Consider the following 18,727-nt stretch of genomic DNA (forward strand, 5'->3'; position numbering starts at 1 on the left):
AGACACCAAGTGGTTTAGAGTCCATCCACCTCATTCTGCACTGTTCTTAATGACAACCAGCTATTAAAAGCCCCATGGTAGTGAGTAGCCATCAACGGCCGTCAGGAGCTAACCCACTGGTCATTTACAAAACAGCCTCCAACACTCTACTCAGCAAACTGGATGCAGTCTATCACAGTGCCATCCGTTTTGTCACCAAAGCCCCATATAACACCAACCACTGCGACCGGCATGCTCTCGTCGGCTGGCCCTCGCTACATATTCGTCACCAGACCCACTGGCTCCAGGTCATCTATAAGTCTATGCTAGGTAAAGCTCCACCTTATCTCAGCTCACTGGTCACCATAACAACACCCACCCGTAGCACACGCTCCAGTAGTTATATCTCACTGGTCATCCCCAAAGCCAACACCTACTTTGGCCACTTTTCCTTCCAGTTCTCTGCTGCCAATGACTGGAACGAATTGCAAAAATCGCTGAAGTTGGAAACTTATATTTCCCTCTAACTTTAAACATCAGCTATCTGAGCACCTAACCGATCATTGCAGCTGTACATAGCCCATCCAATCTACCTACCTCATCCCCATATTGTTTTTAAAAATTATTATTTACTTTTCTGCTCTTTTGCACACCAGTATTTCTACTTGCACATAATCATCTGCACATCTATCACTCCAGTGTTAATTTGCTAAATTTCAATTACTTTGCTACTACGGCCTATTTATTGCCTTAACCTCACACCATTTGCACACACTGTATATAGACTTATTTTTTTCTATTGTGTTATTGACTGTACGCTTGTTTATTCCATGTGTAACTCTGTTTTGTTGTTTGTGTCGCACTGCTTTGATTTATCTTGGTCAGGTCGCAGTTGTAAATGAGAACTTGTTCTCAACTGGCCTACCTGGTTAAATAAAGTTGAAATAAATACAAATGAAAAAAAATGGTCAACTCATCACTGCAGTACACATGAAGAAGGCCTATAAAGCAATTCACCTAATATTGTGCACAACGAGCCTTCGTGTGAAGTTTGAAGCCACAGGCCCTGTAGGTTATATTCTCCCCCCAGGTGACAGTCTCACACACCCTTGCTGAACTATGTCCCAGTGAATGACAGATTATTTCCTACACTTGTGTTACACCAGTACCTTTCACCTTATGGTTATTGTGGCAAGTTTTTGGCTGCCTGTGACAGTGCCATCCCATGGTATCCCATACCTTGAAATTGCTGGAGTTGACCCAGTTGGTAGCGACACCATCCACCATTCTGTCCAGCATGGTCTGGTCCTGCTCCAGGTCCTGGGACTTGTCCTTGTCCAGGATGGAGTCTATGATGTCTTGGCCCACCTGTAGTCTCCTACCCAGGTCCTTCTGCATAACCTGCTCCATACAGTACTCCATATTCCACTCCATAGTGTCTCACCAAAGGTATAACACCACAATGTCACGAGACAAGGAAAAATGTGAGCCTAGTCCGCTCACAGAGCCTAGTCCGCTCACAGAGCCTAGTCCGCTCACAGAGAAGATCTTAACTGGAGTGTAGGCCTATATCCCAGATATATTACACACTTTCCTATATCCCAGAAAGTGTGTAATGTTTATCCCAAAAAGTTGACCCTTTATTTCAAGGGTATGCTGTGGAGATGAAATCACGGGGAAGGCGAGAATGCGGAGATAACAGCCGTCCAGTCAGGAACTGTCCAGAGGTTTTAGGTCACTCGTGTTCCAGATCAAACTACAAAAATGAGAAGTCGTGGACAAGAGGACGGAGGATGAAGAAGAGGATTGCTGAAATGATTGTACTTCATTCTTCAGTAATTCTTCGCTTTCTTGTAGACCTAAAATCCCAAGGGGATACAGAATTATTATACCAGGTACTCCAAACAATAGGCCTCATTGTAACACAAACTAAGCAACACAGTGTAATTACAGTCAGTGTAACAATTAGTAGCTAGTTTATAACAATTGTATTTAGCTGGACTACTGAACTGAGAATTACACACTAACGTTACACAGCAATAAAGCCCCATGTTTATTGGAGCATCGATACACAATTTACTTAGTTAACTTTAGTTACCTAGCTAGTTAGCTAGCTACTGCACATGTTGTGAAAGTTGCTACCTAGTGTTATTGGTTTAGCCAAGCTAGCTGGCTAGTTTAGTAAATTAGATAGCTAGCTAGATAGCTTTTGTGCTAAACAAAACGGATAGCTAGCTAACTTGAAATATGACGAATTATTTGCTATACAGACAAATAACTATCTAGCTGGTGAAAACATTACTGTTAAATAGTTAGCTAGCTAACGTTAGATTAAATGCAGCTGACGTTATAAACCAACACTGAATCAAGGAGAGGAAACGTAGCTGACGTTAACTAGCTAGATGAAGCTAACTAGCTAGCCGCTAGCTAGCACGCCAAGCTGGTTCACTGTCTCCTCCAGCTAGCTAGCCTCCGTTGGCTAACTGTCTCTAGCAGCTACCAGCAAACACTGAAATGATGCTAACAAATATCAGCGGTCAATTCATTTACACTAGAATTAGGCAATTCTCGTCACTAGTTTATCAAGGGATTATTAACTAGCTAGTTAGCCAATTACCAATCATCTGCATCCAGCCGCTCGTCTCAGTTCAGATTCGTTAGGAAAAAATCAAGAGCCAGGACACTGGACTTCCAGCAGTACTACTAGTAAGTTAGCAGACGATGAACCCGCACGTACTGTATGCGTGGAGCCAAGTACAGTACTCACAACAAACGTTATGTAGCCTGCTAGCTAGCTCGATCCAATGTGTGATGACATCATCTAGCTAACAACAGTTACTTAAAAAAAGATTCTGCTAGCTACGTTAGCTGTTTGGTTTACAGTAATAGTTTCCAGTGAATGTCATACATTTGTAGCTTGTTTGCACGCCAACAGTGCCCTCTGCTGCCTATTACTGAAAGCTCACTCTCACTTTCAATTTTTTTATTGCAAAACGGTAAACACTGACATTTAAGAGTTTGTACAGTGTGTTGTTTGTGTTGTTTTGTATCTCAAATAGTTTGTCTTATTTTATAATAAAACGTATAATAATAAAACACTGTGTAAATAACTATTTCACTTTGTAGAGCTAGCCTTTGAATTTTAAAACAGTGCAGGTGTCAAACGCAGGCTATTATGGGATGACCTTATCTTAGAACTTGGTCATCCTTTTTAAAACAATGTGATCATAACCTGTCTGTCAGTAGAACCTCAAAATAATATTATAGCAACCCTCAATTATCCCTTTTCCACATGGTTCCTTGTGTTTCAACATCACATATGACAAAGATATTACTAGCATGTGATGAGTATCATATGCCTCCTGCAATTGAATTATGTCTTAAACTTTGTATCTATGTTATAATACAATTACATAAATATCTCATTCTTGTTGACACAATGCCCCTTTTATTTAATGTCAGAACCGTGTACATTGCAAATAGTATATATTGAGCATCACTTAGACGTTATTTACAAACACCAACAAAAGTGCAAATATCCGTTTTCTGTACCAGTTCCAAGTTACAGTAACGTTGAACAGCTCATTAGAATACATATAAAACAACTACAGTAGTGTTCAATTGCTCGAGATAATGACAATCGATACTTTCTCAATACAGTAGTAACAATGGATAGATGGATTTGAAAAAAAAGATGAATAAATATGGAATTATCTTTCAGTATGAAATGACAAAGAAGTAGAACCTAGTGTGGCTAAATCACAACCACTGTGGCTCTTGTCTGGACTGATATGTATAAAATCAAACAAAAAGAACCGAAGTGAGGCAGGTTCGATATTTCCACAGTTATTTTCCACAACACATTCCCTCGGCATATTCAAACTAAACCTATGAAACTGGTGAGGGACAGCATGGAGTGAGAACTATAAAGTAACAAGAAAAACATTGGACTTGGTGGCTCTTTCTAGTTCAGCTATTTTTCTTCCAAAGTGCGTTCTTCATTGAAAAAAAAACAACAAAAAAGTCTGGGTAAATTAATCAATTGACATTATATGCTGTCCTCTAGCAAATACATACAGTACCAGTGTTAAAACTATGTTATTACAGTTCAATATTGAGAAACATTTGAGAAGCCGCAAATGTCAAAGTAACACCTGGGAACAATGGGTTCTAAGGGTCACCGACTTAACATTGACAACTTAGACTCAAGTCAGTCACAGCAGGTGTTGAAGCGTCACTGAAAACAGAAATATGGCGTCAGCGGCACATCAAACTAAAACAACTCATCATCCCAGACATAAGGTGCTTCCCTCCTTGCCATGATTGGCACCTCTCTCCCTTCATCTCTCCATCCTGGTCCTCACACCCCTATTCCTCCACCCCTCCCTCTTGGTCCCTCTTTCCTGGTTCTCACACCCTCTTCTTTTATCCTTACACCCCTCTTGATTCATCCTTCCATTCTGGTCCACACACCCTTCATTTACCCATCTTAGTCCTGATCCCCCTCTTCCTTCACCCCTCTTTCTCCATCCCTACATTCTAAACACTGGGGGCCTGTATTTGAGGAGTGACTCTTCTTCATTACAGGTTACAGTAGCGTTCGACTATTTACAATCTGAGGGAGGGGAGGGGCAGAGAGGTCCTTGGGATAATAAAGCTGCTTCGTCTTGGGCCACTAGTTAAACATGATGGATTCTGGGTCCTGGTTCATCATCTGGGCCATGTGACGGAGGACATCCTTCTTAGTGATGATGCCCAACAGACGCCTAGAGAGAAGGGGACGGAACAAAAATCATTCCACCATCCAATAAACCTCAGAATGATAGTCTTCATAAATCTAACACCAAAGTAAAATGAGCCTATTTTAGAATACTGGGTCCTTTTTCCCAAAAGCATGTTAAAGCTAAGTTTATTGTTAGAACCTTCATTAGGAGCATACTTAAATCTCCGAGCAGTTTCCCAAAACCCTCGTTACTATAGCAGCACTTGATTAAGCGCGTTGTTTTAGAGTAAGCATTAGAATTAGACGCTTCAATAGTTGTAGCCATAGGTGATAATATCTCATAGGAGCTGATCTGTCGTCAGTATCGCGGAATAATTCTGACGTTAAGGTAAGATTTGAAAGGGAGAACGCTGATCCGAGAGCAGCGCCGTCTTTCTTTCAATCCTGTTGTTATCGCCACACGCATCAACAACGCATTTAGCCAACGTTCTGTCTGCGTGGCGTTTCAGGAAACGCACGTTACGTCTCCTAAAACAGTAGTTAGCCTAAATCCCGTCGCTGTCGGGAAACCCCGGGCCTGGACTGTATTGGTTAATTGACTGATGACAGACTCACCCGCTTCTGGTGACCAGACACTGTCGGAGGCCCAGCTTCCTGAAGATGTCCACCACGGTCTCCATGGGGGTGTGGTCCGTGACGGTGAAGGGGCTGAGGTTGAGGATGCGTCGCAGCTTCAGGGGCTGGGGGTCGCAGGCCTCAGCCACCTGGGGGTTGTCCTCCGTGAAGTAGACCACAGAGCTGCTCACCACCCCGTCCTGCTTCTGACGGGCAGTCTCTGAGAGGGAGAAAAATCAGCTTTGGCTCCTCAGACCCGACAGAAAATAATGAACCGACACATTAAACACAGGACGGTTCAACACATGCTGACGGTTTTATATGGGACTTACAGCAGCTATGTTCACAACTTGCTATTCATGTTCTCCAAACAAAATGTTTCCTGTTTAGCCAATCATTTCACGGTGAAAACAACCTGATGACACAGTCCCGCTGTTTTGTTAAACGGAACCAGGCCTTTTAGCACGTCAGATATGGACGTCGTAGAGGGAGACCAGAGAGAGGTCATTTTGGGAGTGGGTTGCTCGTGTGATTGTTGGATGGAGTGGGCCTTTGCCAAAAAGCTTCTCAAATACAAGCCCCTCGCATCACGCTTGTACAGCCTTGGATATGAGTGCAAGTCGGGTAGCGCAGATATTTGGCAGCCTCGGTCATGTTACATAGGCTTACAGTACATGGCCTTCAGATCGCAGGCCCGCCTAAGACTTGAGCAAAGCAATTAGCAAGGTACTGTTCTCTTTCAGCTGTTATGGGCATCCTAGCTGTATGAAGAAGGTGCTTTTTGTATCCTTATGTATCCAAGACCTTCGAAATATCTGAATCCTTCTTGATTGTAATGTAATTTGTGGATTTCAATAAAGTATGTATGTATGTATGTATGTATGTATGTATGTATGTGTGTGTGTGTGTGTGTGTGTGTGTGTGTGTGTGTGTGTGTGTGTGTGTGTGTGTGTGTGTGGTGTGTGTGTGTGAGTGTGAGAGAGAGAACCAGGGTTAATGTCTTACTGATGGCCACAGTGAGTTCCCTGCGCTGGACGAAGCCGATGAGGCGCTCTGACTCTCGGGACACGACCACAGGGAAGCCGTTGTAGTCGGTGTCCTTGATGAGCGTCTCCACGTCCTCCACCGTGGTGCTGTCCTGGGTCAACACGGCCAGGGGGGGCTCACTGCGCCTGGGACGCATCACATCCGTGGCCAGGGTCCTGTGTACGGATCACATTGGAAATTCTGAACAGATTACTCCAACTCCTGGAGTAATCTGCCCTTGGAGAAGGGGTGACTCCTGACTCCTGCAGGGTTGAGACTTGACTAGGGGAGGGGTGAGGGTCCTCCCCTGAGGAGGAGGAGGAATGACAAAGTTCCTAATATGTATCCCATAATACCTGTGCGTGAACTCGTCCCTGACGTCCAGGTAGGGGTAGCCGTTGAGTTGGATGTGGGACTCGTAGATACCCTCCTTCCCAAAGGCGTCCGCTACCCACTTACTGGTGACGGCTGCGGCCATGAGGGGGACGATGTACTCCAGACCGCCGGTCAGCTCAAACATAATGACCACCAGGGACACGGTCATCCGGGTCACACCTCCTATAACGACAAAACAAAAGTGTCAACCTAATGACTTGAGTGTTTATTTAATAGAGCGGGAAGTAATCCCTTCCTGTTTCAGTCTGTTCTCTTCCGTTTGGTGCCTAATGAACACTACCCTGATGACGACTCACCCAGACACGCGGCAGCGCCCACCATAGCGTAGAGACCTGGGGTAACACAGTCGGCTCCGGGACGACACCAGTTCTTAAAGATGATCCAGTCGTGGTGATGGTAGGCCATCTGCTCCACAGCGATGCCCACGATTCTCCCAGCGATGGCCCCCACAGCCATACTGGGAATAAACAGCCCAGACGGGATCTGAAGACAACACAGAGGACATAAAACAACATGGCTGAGAGGTGATCTGAAGACAACACAGAGGACATAAAACAACATGGCTGAGAGGTGATCTGAAGACAACACAGAGGACATAAAACAACATGGCTGAGAGGTGATCTGAAGACAACACAGAGGACATAAAACAACATGGCTGAGAGGTGATCTGAAGACAACACAGAGGACATAAAACAACATGGCTGAGAGGTGATCTGAAGACAACACAGAGGACATAAAACAACATGGCTGAGAGGTGATCTGAAGACAACACAGAGGACATAAAACAACATGGCTGAGAGGTGATCTGAAGACAACACAGAGGACATAAAACAACATGGCTGAGAGGTGATCTGAAGACAACACAGAGGACATAAAACAACATGGCTGAGAGGTGATCTGAAGACAACACAGAGGACATAAAACAACATGGCTGAGAGGTGATCTGAAGACAACACAGAGGACATAAAACAACATGGTTGAGAGGTGATCTGAAGACAACACAGAGGACATAAAACAACATGGCTGAGAGGTGATCTGAAGACAACACAGAGGACATAAAACAACATGGCTGAGAGGTGATCTGAAGACAACACAGAGGACATAAAACAACATGGCTGAGAGGTGATCTGAAGACAACACAGAGGACATAAAACAACATGGCTGAGAGGTGATCTGAAGACAACACAGAGGACATAAAACAACATGGCTGAGAGGTGATCTGAAGACAACACAGAGGACATAAAACAACATGGCTGAGAGGTGATCTGAAGACAACACAGAGGACATAAAACAACATGGCTGAGAGGTGATCTGAAGACAACACAGAGGACATAAAACAACATGGCTGAGAGGTGATCTGAAGACAACAATCGCCCAAAGAGCACGGTTATCCTACTCAAAACTTGGTAACACTTTATTTAAGGGTACCTACATAAAAGGACCTAATATTTTCATATTTCATAACCCATACATAACGCATCCATAAGCAGTTCAGTAACACTTCATAACTGCTTACGTCAGCTATCATAACCCCATCTAGCCATGCTGTACAGCAAACTGACCTTCATGCCGAAGGTGAAGATAGTTATTACAATCTTAAAGATAAGAGCCAGGGCCAGCTGCCACAGAGCGCTGTAGACCCCGGGTCCAGCAGGGCGGTCTGGGATGTCGTCCACCGGACGGCTCATGTTGGGGTTGTTAACGTAGTCACACAGCTGAGAGGACTCCAGCGCACCGCAGTCGTTGAACAGCTCGGAGATGAGCTCGCTGGTGCTGCGCCGCGTGTACGGGTTAGGGAACGCCAGGACCGCGGTAATACCCGTTATCACAATCACCTTAAATCAATCAAATCAAATCACCTTTATTAATGAAGACCCCTCGTTTACTTCAGCAGTTCTCACAAAGTGCTTTACAGTAAACCGGCAAAGATCCCAAAAAGCAAGCAAGAAGCAGAACCTGGTATAATGTCTGAGTCATTTAGCAGTTGGCTCTTATCCAGAGCAACTTAACTACAATCAGTGCATTCGACTAAGACGGGCCAAATCACAATCATTGCATTAAAACATTCTTCTGAATAGCTACTTCCTGCTAAGTCAGTTAGTGCCACAGTTAGTTACCTCTAGGACGGGGTACTTCCCCAGCAGAGTGGTCTTCCTCCTCCTACACCAGGCGATGTTCCCCCGGATGAAGAGGGTTCCCCAGAGGCCCCCGAACACCCCCAGCAGGATGAAGGGGACCAGCTCAGCCATGTACCAGGGGGTGTGGTACTCCACGTAGAACAGGACCAGTCTGCTGTTGCCGAACGGGTTGATGGCGCGCAGGGTGAAGGCCGCCACCAACGCAGCGAAGAAGGAGCGCCACAGGGTCTTCAGAGGGAAGTAGTAACTCACCTGAGGAGGACAGAGATGACATAGCGACGGCACTTCTACCGAAATACTTTAGTACGTCAAAAGGTAATGGACAGGGAAAATAATGGCTGCATATCTGGAAGTGAGATGACATTTGATTGAATGGACGCAGCAGGTGATTTATAACGGACTTAAGTGTACAACACCTCCTCCAGGCTGAAGAGAACTCCTCCAATCGGAGCTCCAAAAGCCACGGACACCCCAGCAGCGGCAGCAGCCGATAACACCTGCACAACAGACAAGCCGAGTTACATACAGACTACACCAAATACTTGGATAAATTGTTTACATTTCCCCAATTTGTATTATTTCCGTAAAAATGGGAGCGTAATGGGCTATAACCGTACCTCTCTGCGCTTGCCCTCGTTCTTGCTGTATTTGGAGAACAGGGAGCAGAAGAGGTTACCACAGCAGCAGGCCACGTGGACCAGGGGCCCCTCCTTCCCCAGGCTGAGCCCGGAGGACACAGCCAGGACCAGGGTCACCGTCTTGATCAGCAGGGTCCACTTCCCCAGGTAACCCCGGATGATGAACCCACTCAGGATGGTCTTGATCTACCCAAGACGACACACAGCAGCCCCTCATTGGTATAACCTTTGCAACTGCGCTGTTATCGGAAATGAACGCACACTCTTTTCAGCCAATGAAAATGCAGTATTTAAAATACTGTACTATGGTTATTTTCTATTAACGAACGCTACCATTTCAAAACACTCACCTCAGGAATACCTGACCCACAGGCATAGGGGGCAAAGACCCTTACTAGAGACACAGCCAGGAAAGAGAATAACAGCGCCCACAACACATACAGGAAGTAATTCAACACATACGCCCCGGGACCCTGGAGAAACAAGAACAGGTGGAATGTATGGGTTTAAGGACCTGATACACAATCCTCCCACCCTCCATCACAACAAACACCAAGGTAAACCCCACTATATCTAGCCACGTGACGGCTGCTGTTCGTCGGGCTAAAACACAGGCTCAGCATTGTGGCTTTAATCAAGAGGATATCTGGTTAGCGGTTACTGATCCGCTGACCTCAGAGTGACCGGTCATCAGCTCGGCCCACTTCTGCCACTGCGGACACTTGTCTCTGTCGTCGAAGGTGGTCTCGTTGGAGGTCCAGCAGCACTGCTCCCGGCTGTAGTACAGAGCAGACAGACACACCCCTTCCTTCAGATCGGTCATCCAGTCCACAGCCAGGTCTATCACTCCAGCCAGCGTACCTACACGGGAGGACACACAGCACGAGATCACAGATCACACCACGCAAGGGAACGGGCAAAGCCTATCAAAAGGATTCAGACCAGACGTGGTATTTCACAACTCTTGGCTTGTGTGACTTCGGATTGGTTGTTAAGAGAGCCATGCGTCATGTCATGTGCGTGCAGCGTGAATCCCGGGCACCCAGAAGCAAATCTCACGTGCGCCATACTACAAGAGACTAGCGCAGCGCCAAAGGTGCAAGACCTTTTGCAGGATGCCTCCGCGGTTCCTACCTGTGAGCATTCCTATGAGCAGCATCACCACCCATCCTGACCAGGCATCCAGAAGACTCTTAATCAGCTCCCAGTAAGACTCCTTACTCTTGATGCTGATCTAGAACAACCATCAATCAACCATCAGCGGCAGGTTCAACGGATCGTCAGGTTAACATAATCAGGTTAACATAATCAGGTTAACATCAAGTTTTTCTATGATGATTATGAAGAAGAAGAGGATGAAGAAGAAGAATTATATCCTCTGGGGATGAAGAAGAAAGTGTGTGTGTGTGTGTGTGTGTGTGTGTGTGTGTGTGTGTGTGTGCGCGCGCGCGCTCCCCCCTCACCTTCCTATGGCGGTCTGTGTCGCGCGACTTCTCCCGGAGCCAGTCAATGGTGTGGAAGTCTTCGTAGGTGCCGACGTCTGGGAAGGGCTCATCCAGGAAGTCCATCAGGTTCCCAGTACCATTCATCTCCTCTGAGGGAGTGGCCCCAGTACTGCTGGCCCCTGGACAGAGAGACAAAATACGATTTTTGTTTATTGTCTAATGATGGTCTTCACACATGTCCAACGGCGAGAAGCTTCCGCTTTATCCCAACACCTCGAAAAGACACACACAGACAGAGGTTGAAGAGACCGCGAACCCAGCCAAGTCCGGTCTCCGATTCTCAACACTGTATGAAGCTCAATAATGCCCATGAGATGTATGAAATTGTAATTGTTGGTATTCGGGTCACCAGACAGACCTTGTGATACTGTGTCCAAGTTTTAGCTTCAGTTTGGACATTAGTCCTGGGCAGACAGTGGCCCTTTTTTATGTTCTTATTAGCATTTTATTGCTAACTACATTAGCAGCTTACTTGGATACATGGTCGCTATAATTCTGTGGTTTTATTTCCTCTGAAGGTAGCGACGTCATGCAGAGGCAGTGAAAACAGTAACGTTACTGAGCAGTCAAGAATACAAGAGTAGACTAGCTACTTGCGGGCCATGCATGAATACTGAATTACAAATCATTGATCAGTGACATATGCCTTCATGTAGCTAGTAGACATAGCTAGCCATAGTACGTAGATATGGATGTAATCAGACCGTTAACGTTCATGCTAGTTAACATTTGGCCAGATATGCTTCTCCCTTTATTAATTATGGCATTATTAGACATGCAATGAAATTCATGCTTACCGTCTCCGTCCATTGTTCACACGATCCGTCTGCTCAAAATAAACACATCTATATCTTTCAGCTATATAATCACCAATATTGAATGCATTTTCATACTGTGTTAGGTCGTCACCAGCCAAACCTGCTTAGAAAATACAGAGAAGAGGACGTCATAGGTTTCTGCTTCCCACAATGCATTTGCTCAACCTGTCAACGCATGAAGGTGGAATTGTGGGTAGTGAAATGGCGACGCCTTGTGGCTGAAATAAAAAAACATGTTTTTATCCGTTTATTCATCTCAGTGCGTAGGCTACTGTTCACTCAGAGAGACAACCAGACCACTAAACTGCCTCTATAAAGTGTTACTTGTGTACTATTGTGTGTTGAAAATGTTTGTTCTTCTCTCCTTGACATGGCCTGCATATTCAGCCTCCTACTTGGGTCACAAGCTCTGTATGTCAGAGATCTGATACAGGAAAAGGAATGTATCACCGGATATTGTTCCAAATCAAAGAAATGCACCGCTTTGAGTACCTCTGTATACTAAAACAATCACTTGATTTATTTAAAATAGCACTTAATAGACGGGCTATTTAATGTATTTGATCAATTCAGAGTCTCCTAAATCTATAGATGACATGTCAATGCCCTAGCAGCAGCATAGCTTGTTTTGTATTTTTAGTTGATATAGCAACCAAAGGATCGGATGTCTTCTCCCCATCTCCCATCAGCCTTATTTTAATAGGTAGACACGGTCAGTTTTGTTCTTATATAATCTCATCTCCCTGGCAACACTCCGTGGATCATTTTCTAAAGAAACAAAGCTAGTATTGAAAGAAATAAGTAATTCCGTAAACTTAAATAGCATTTTCACCCTGTTTGTGTGTGTTCAGTGGCGTCATGCCCATAAAGGGCACATTAACCGCCTCCAACGTCGTTTAAGAAAATGTGTCAGTACGTCCAAACGGCCTCACATGTGTAACCACGCCAGCCCAGGACCTCCACGTCCAGCTTCTTTACCTGCGGTATCATCTGAGACCAGCCACCCGGACAGCTGATGAAACTGATTAGTATTTCTGTCTGTAATAAAGTGCCTTTGTGGGGGAAAACTCATTCTGAATGGCTCGGCTTGGCTCCCCAGTGGGTGGGCCTGGCTTCCAAGTGGATAGGCCTATGCCCTCCCAGGCCTATTCATGGCTACGCCCCTGCCCAGTCATGTGAAATCCATAGATTAGGGCCTAATGAATTTATTTGAATTGACAAATTCCCTTATATGAACTGTAACTTTGTAAAATCAATGAAATTGCTGCATGTTACGTTTACATTTTTGTTCGGTATAATTTGGCAAAGCTATGTAGCCTATTGATTCCTTCTTGATGAATAAATCAAATATTTTTGACATTGAATTAGCCATTATGATTATGGTTCTAGATTGCAGGGGAAAATGTTATTTCGGGTGTTTGAAAAATGCAAATTCTTCCAGAGGAGAATCATTATGCCCCCCCATATCCTCACATGACACCCCTATGTGTGTGTTTGCGTGTGTATGTTTTGTGAAATAAATCAGCATTTTTATAACATCCTGTCTGCATTTTAAAAGCATCCTTCGTAGGCTACAACCTCCTCACTGTGTGTGTGGAAATGGGCATCACCATAGATCTGAATGATGCTGTTGTTCAATGCGTCTGACTCTCACTCAGTCACTCTCTCCTGACCACTGAGCAAAGCAGCGGCGGAAGCGAGCCTCCAAGGGGAGGGCAACATGTCAGCAAGCCGCTACTTTCCTCCTCTCAACTGCAGATGATGCGTGCATGTTTTGAGTGAGCTACTGATCGTTTGAAGAAGTTACTCCCTCCCAGCCCATGCTGGTAGTTGTAAACCCTAATTGGGCGTACGGTCTTTTGAACAAATTGAGCCTCGGTAGGAACCTACTGGCTGTAGCTTCCTCTCGCTTCAACTGGCTGTAGTTCAGAAAGACAGGAGTAGAGAGAAGCAGTCGGGAGCCCTGGCTGCAGCTGACTGTGGCACAGAGAGACAGGGGGAGCAGGCGACTCGGGAGCCAGAGCTGAGCTGAGCCGGAGAGTGGCCTCTCAGAGTGGGCAGCACTATGGATCCGGGAGTGTGCGTTCTGGAACTCCTCGGGATCCTCTTCTCTATTGGTGCCTGGATCTGCTCGCTGGCCACCACCATCATGTCCACCTGGCTGACCCTGTCCACCGACCTGCTGCCCGCCGAGAGCTACGAGCTGGGCCTGTGGGAGACGTGTGTGGTGCAGGACCTTGGAATTCTGGAGTGCAGACCTTATGACAGTCTCCTCGGCCTGCCCCCGGACATCAAACTAGCCCGGATCCTCATGTGTGTAACAGTGGCCACGGGCCTCCTGGGTCTCCTGCTAGCCATTCCTGGAAGCTACTGGATCAACAGCTGGAACCAGGGGCCTGAGGGGTTGAGGGTGAAGAGATTGATGAAGATGCTGGGAGGGATATTGTGCTTGGTGGCAGGGATACTGGGTCTCATACCTGTGTCTTACATCGCTCACCTGACGGTCATGCGGTTCTTCGATGAGGCCGTGCCGGCCATCGTGCCGCGCTGGGAGTTTGGGGATGCCCTGTTCTGTGGCTGGACGGCGGGGTTTCTACACCTGGTGGCTGGCTCTCTGCTGGTCACCTCCTGCGTGTGCCTACAAGAGGAGCCGTGCACCTTACAAATGCCTATACCGTTACCGAGAAGACATACATACGTACACAGTACCAACACCCCACATAGGAAGAGGTCCATGGAATATGTTTGATAAGCTATTGAGAAGTGAGAACAGAAATTCTCAGTAGCCTCTGCCCTGTCTCTATCAATGGTGAATAAAACACTGCTTATCTAAATATTTTTCATGCTTATTTACATTAGCTATAGTTATTGAGTACTCTTGCTGGGACAAATCTTTCTCCATATATTGAGACAGAATGCTGGTACTTATTTCAATCACTCGAACAGGGTTTTGTGCATGTCATGTTTGCAAAAATATCACCTACTGTACATTTGTCAAACAGAAATTCTTTATGGAACCAAAGAGACTACAGCTTTAAAAGCTGCCATTTCTTCCTAATATGTCGCTGTGCCTACTGTTGGTACTGTGGAAGAGATAGTGTGCAATGGTGCCAGAGAATTTGATGACAAGCGGTATATCGTCTGTGAAAGGACTGTAAACTACAATTCTGACCAAGGTTGATTATTCTGTATGTCAATGTCAATGATTGCCTTGGATATCATATCTTATCGCAATACCAATTATTTTTTTTACAGCATCTATCATCCTTATTGTCCAACAACTAAATTAAACCAGTTTGAATAGAGCTGGTTTCTCACTAGCAAGTGCATAAAAAATGTATCCCTTCTTGATATTCTACACAGTTATTCAATCAACATTGCATTACAGGAATAATTAATCATACAAGTTGTAAATAGAACAAACAGAGAAAGTATAACATTATATTGTAGAAAGCAAATAATAATTAATGTGAGGAATGTACTAAGTATTTGGGAATGTGTGTTTCAAATGGTGAAATATCAGGACTTGCTTGCAACAACTGAACAAGACAATGACTTCATGGATATTTGAGGATCTGATTGTATTTGTTTCATTTCTGCTGAAATTTCCACTATACATTCTCTCTAGTTAGAGGCCAATATTACTGATTTACCACATACGTTATATCAGATATATACCAATATACCTTGTATATTGCTCTGTAGTGGTTTTCTGAATGAATTGATCAGATATTATAGTGCCACAAGGCTACATATCCTACACCAGTTATATCCATACCGTGGAGAAATCTGAATATTAAAAAAAAAGTTGATATTATCAAATAAAGAAAAGAATTGACAAAAACCTGACCATGATTCATTCCTAAGCATCACAAACCACCTGCTTGTGTTACACAAGCTCAAACTGTTGCTAGACAACGATGAGGAAGTGAGTTTTAAGTAAGGTGAGATGACATACCAAGTCCAGTGGAAACAGAGCTTAAGTCTAATTCCTGCTGATTTCGGTCTTGGCTCCTGGGCTAAGCTGTAGTTAATGAACATCATAATAATGATACGTAATGTGAGGAATGTCAGATTTCCTGGACATCGCCCAATTACACACAAGCTTGCTCAGACAGGTCAGGTTCTTATACATCATTTTTTAAATATAACTTTCTCCTTTATTTATTTAGCCAGCTGAGTCCCATTGAGATATGAATCTCTTTCTCAAGGGTTCCCTGCATGGCCAAGCGGAAGCAACAGCCGTAAAATACTTCCTGTCTACTTCAATGTCTATTTCAATATGATTTCATTTCCAAATGAGACCATATTCCCTATGTAGTGTATTACTTTTGACCAGGACCCATAAGGCGCTGGTCAAAAGTAGTGCACTATTTCGGGAATAGGGCGCCATTTGGGACACAACCTTGCTCCTGACTGTGCTCTGCTACAGTTCCTCCCAGGTCTTCACATTACGAGACCCCGCCTGGACTTTGAAATGCTTGGACTGCTCCCCACTGCCTCCTGTGTCCATGTTGTCTTCTGAAAGATCCCATTGTTGTCCCCTCACAATGGAAGTCATTATAGCTTCCTATGCTAATCGCTTGATCTATCATAGGCAGTGGTTGGTCCTACATCAGAGAAACACATGGAACCAACCACTATATGTTAAACAGCAAACAGCTCTGTTGTCACGTCACTTTGAAACACAATGAAAGGGAACATTCGAAACCATTCTATCCTACTTCAATCTCACAGTCACAGAACACCACAACAGCTCTGTTGTACAGTGCTGATACAGTTATGTTCCTTTCTCAGCAGATTGTGAAATGCCTTGTGGGAGATGTCTATCGCTTGGTGGTTAATGATTAGGGTCAGAGTGGTTAGGGTCACTATTGACGGTTAGGGTTTGGGTTACGGGTTAAGGACAGGTTAGGTTATGGTTACGGGTTAAGGACAGGTTAGGTTCTGGTTACGGGTTAAGGACAGGTTGGGTTTTGGTTACGGGTTAAGGACAGGTTAGGTTCTGGTTACGGGTTAAGGACAGGTTAGGTTCTGGTTACGGGTTAAGGACAGGTTAGGTTCTGGTTACGGGTTAAGGACAGGTTAGGTTCTGGTTACGGGTTAAGGACAGGTTAGGTTCTGGTTACGGGTTAAGGACAGGTTAGGTTCTGGTTACGGGTTAAGGACAGGTTAGGTTCTGGTTACGGGTTAATGACAGGTTAGGTTCTGGGTTTGGATCTATGAAGTTCAATGAGTTGTATCGATCTATTCCTTAACTATCAACGTAACTGTAACAACTTTAGTGTTGTTAGAGTCATTTACCAAAAATAGTACTGTATGTTCAGTCTTAGCAAACATCGTAATATTACCCCCCCCCCCCCCCGAAACATTATGCTGAAGGCAATAAGGAGGAGGTAAGACCATGAAGTCAATGCTCTACGGACAATAACAAAGAACTTCAATGCCAGGGCGAGTGATCACACCACGGTGGGGAATCCAGAACGTGTTACACAACGTCTACAAAACAATAAACCTGTCATCTCCTTTCAACCTTCTATCTTAATGCCTGAGATTTACGTCAGCCACACCACTATACCATGCAGTTATACTGTAGTAACGCTACGCTAAATATATACTAGACCAGGGCTCTCCAACCCTGTTCCTGGGCAGCTACTGTCCTGTAGGTTTTCACGCCAACCTTAATCTAGCGCACCTGATTTAGTCATTAGCTGTTTGATTAGATGAATCAGGTTAGTTACAACTGTGGTTGGAGAAAAAACCTACAGGAACAGGGTTGGAGAGCCCTGGACTAGAGACTAGACCCACAGTCAGGTACTTTAATATCCTCATTCTGCCTATGATGAGGGTGTGTCCTGCCCACTATAAAGGCCTCTGCCTCCTTTAGCCAGACCACAACCAATCGCCTCAATGAGTTCCTCTGCAGACAAAAAAAAGTGTTGGACCCCTGGCTGAAAAAGCTATTTTTTCCCCTCCCAACACAGTGTGCTGGATCTGACTGTCCTGACTTTCAGCCAGAGTAACAATCCCCACTGTGATTGTCCTTACTCCTGCTTTGAGAGGTCTGGTCAAAGACTCACCTGCCCTGCCACTGCCAGTCTCAGCCTCCGCTCCTGCACTGTTCACATGAACAGGGCCCAAATGACTCAGATAGAGGCTTCACAATACACATCACTTCTTCTTGGCCTCTGGTGTCTTCATTTTTTAACCATAGTTAACAAGGACATTATTTTTAAAAACTTGTCAAAGCAAGTAAAAAACCTGAATAAAAACCTTTAAAATCCTCAAAGGAGAGCAATGAATGAACAAATTTGGAAAAAAATCGAATCCCTTCCTCCTTCCTCTTCCGTAGCACAATCAAATGGATTATGTGATTTTGTGGGACTGCGACTGTCAAAACACCTACGACTGTTTCTGCCAGAGCCATATTTGACTTTAACACGATAACACCTTATGGCCGCTAACAGAAGCCTCGTTACCAGGAAACAATGTGGTCTATGTGTTCTAATAGGGGCAGACAGTGGACATGTCCCTAATTACACCCTTTCCCTTTATAGTGCACTACATTTGGTCTCTGGTCCAAAGTAGTGCACTATATAGGGAATAGAGTGCCATTTGGGACACATTCAGTTAGTATCTACCCAGAGTTCACCAGTCAGTGGGGGAGCTCTACAGACTGCAAGGCACAGTCAGGGATAGAGGATAATTGAGGTCCTTGCCGTACTGTCTAAAACCAGACTGAGGAACAATCCTGTTGCTACTCCACATCAAAATAAATGCAGTGTGTGATAAAATTGTATTGATTAAAACATTGTCTCTTTTAATCACATGATTTATCACAACTATTTCTGACTGAATTGTGTACATGTATAATATTTTGTGCCTGGAT

General features: G+C 44.7%; 3 protein-coding genes across 17 annotated transcripts in view; 1 reads left to right on the plus strand and 2 right to left on the minus strand.

Moving 5' to 3' along the window:
* Positions 1 to 2,907, minus strand: part of LOC106575187 (CLIP-associating protein 1-B) — a 36,498-nt gene extending 33,591 nt beyond the window's left edge. For 7 of the 15 annotated variants that reach the window (XM_082963403.1, XM_082963407.1, XM_082963405.1 and 4 more), the window contains exons 1-2: positions 2,597 to 2,907; positions 1,219 to 1,838 (exon numbers count right to left, since the gene is read on the minus strand). In XM_082963403.1, coding sequence (XP_082819529.1) covers positions 1,219 to 1,413 — 195 coding nt within the window. In that variant the 5' untranslated portion in view covers positions 1,414 to 1,838; positions 2,597 to 2,907. The remainder of the gene's footprint in view (positions 1 to 1,218; positions 1,839 to 2,596) is intronic. The other 8 variants (XM_082963408.1, XM_082963411.1, XM_082963412.1 and 5 more) reach the window with 2 other exon arrangements.
* A 497-nt stretch (positions 2,908 to 3,404) lies between these two features.
* LOC106575185 (H(+)/Cl(-) exchange transporter 4) lies at positions 3,405 to 11,985 on the minus strand. Its single transcript, XM_082963414.1, has 14 exons — positions 11,818 to 11,985; positions 10,979 to 11,139; positions 10,650 to 10,749; positions 10,189 to 10,376; positions 9,866 to 9,988; positions 9,495 to 9,701; positions 9,294 to 9,374; positions 8,857 to 9,129; positions 8,302 to 8,574; positions 7,036 to 7,222; positions 6,700 to 6,901; positions 6,323 to 6,519; positions 5,318 to 5,537; positions 3,405 to 4,745 (listed from the first exon to the last, which is right to left on the minus strand). The coding sequence occupies exons 1-14, from the start codon at positions 11,828 to 11,830 to the stop codon at positions 4,655 to 4,657; spliced, it is 2,316 nt and encodes a 771-aa protein (XP_082819540.1). The 5' UTR covers positions 11,831 to 11,985; the 3' UTR covers positions 3,405 to 4,654.
* A 1,647-nt stretch (positions 11,986 to 13,632) lies between these two features.
* On the plus strand, positions 13,633 to 14,865 carry LOC106575186 (claudin-24-like). The gene has a single exon (XM_014151497.3). It carries the CDS (start codon positions 13,904 to 13,906, stop codon positions 14,585 to 14,587), a length of 684 nt encoding a protein of 227 aa, XP_014006972.2. The 5' UTR covers positions 13,633 to 13,903; the 3' UTR covers positions 14,588 to 14,865.
* Positions 14,866 to 18,727: the final 3,862 nt, after the last annotated feature.

This window comes from Salmo salar, chromosome 17, assembly GCF_965601325.2.
Source record: "Salmo salar chromosome 17, fSalSal1, whole genome shotgun sequence".
Taxonomy (NCBI): Eukaryota; Metazoa; Chordata; class Actinopteri; order Salmoniformes; family Salmonidae; genus Salmo; species Salmo salar.

Coding starts and splice junctions, on each gene's coding strand:
- LOC106575185 (XM_082963414.1), bottom strand. Junction 10,750..10,978: donor ACACAGACCGCCATAGGAAG/GTGAGGGGGGAG, acceptor TGGTTGTTCTAG/ATCAGCATCAAGAGTAAGGA. Junction 6,902..7,035: donor GGGCGCTGCCGCGTGTCTGG/GTGAGTCGTCAT, acceptor TTGTCGTTATAG/GAGGTGTGACCCGGATGACC.
- LOC106575186 (XM_014151497.3), top strand. CDS start 13,904: ATGGATCCGGGAGTGTGCGTTCTGGAACTCCTCGGGATCCTCTTCTCT.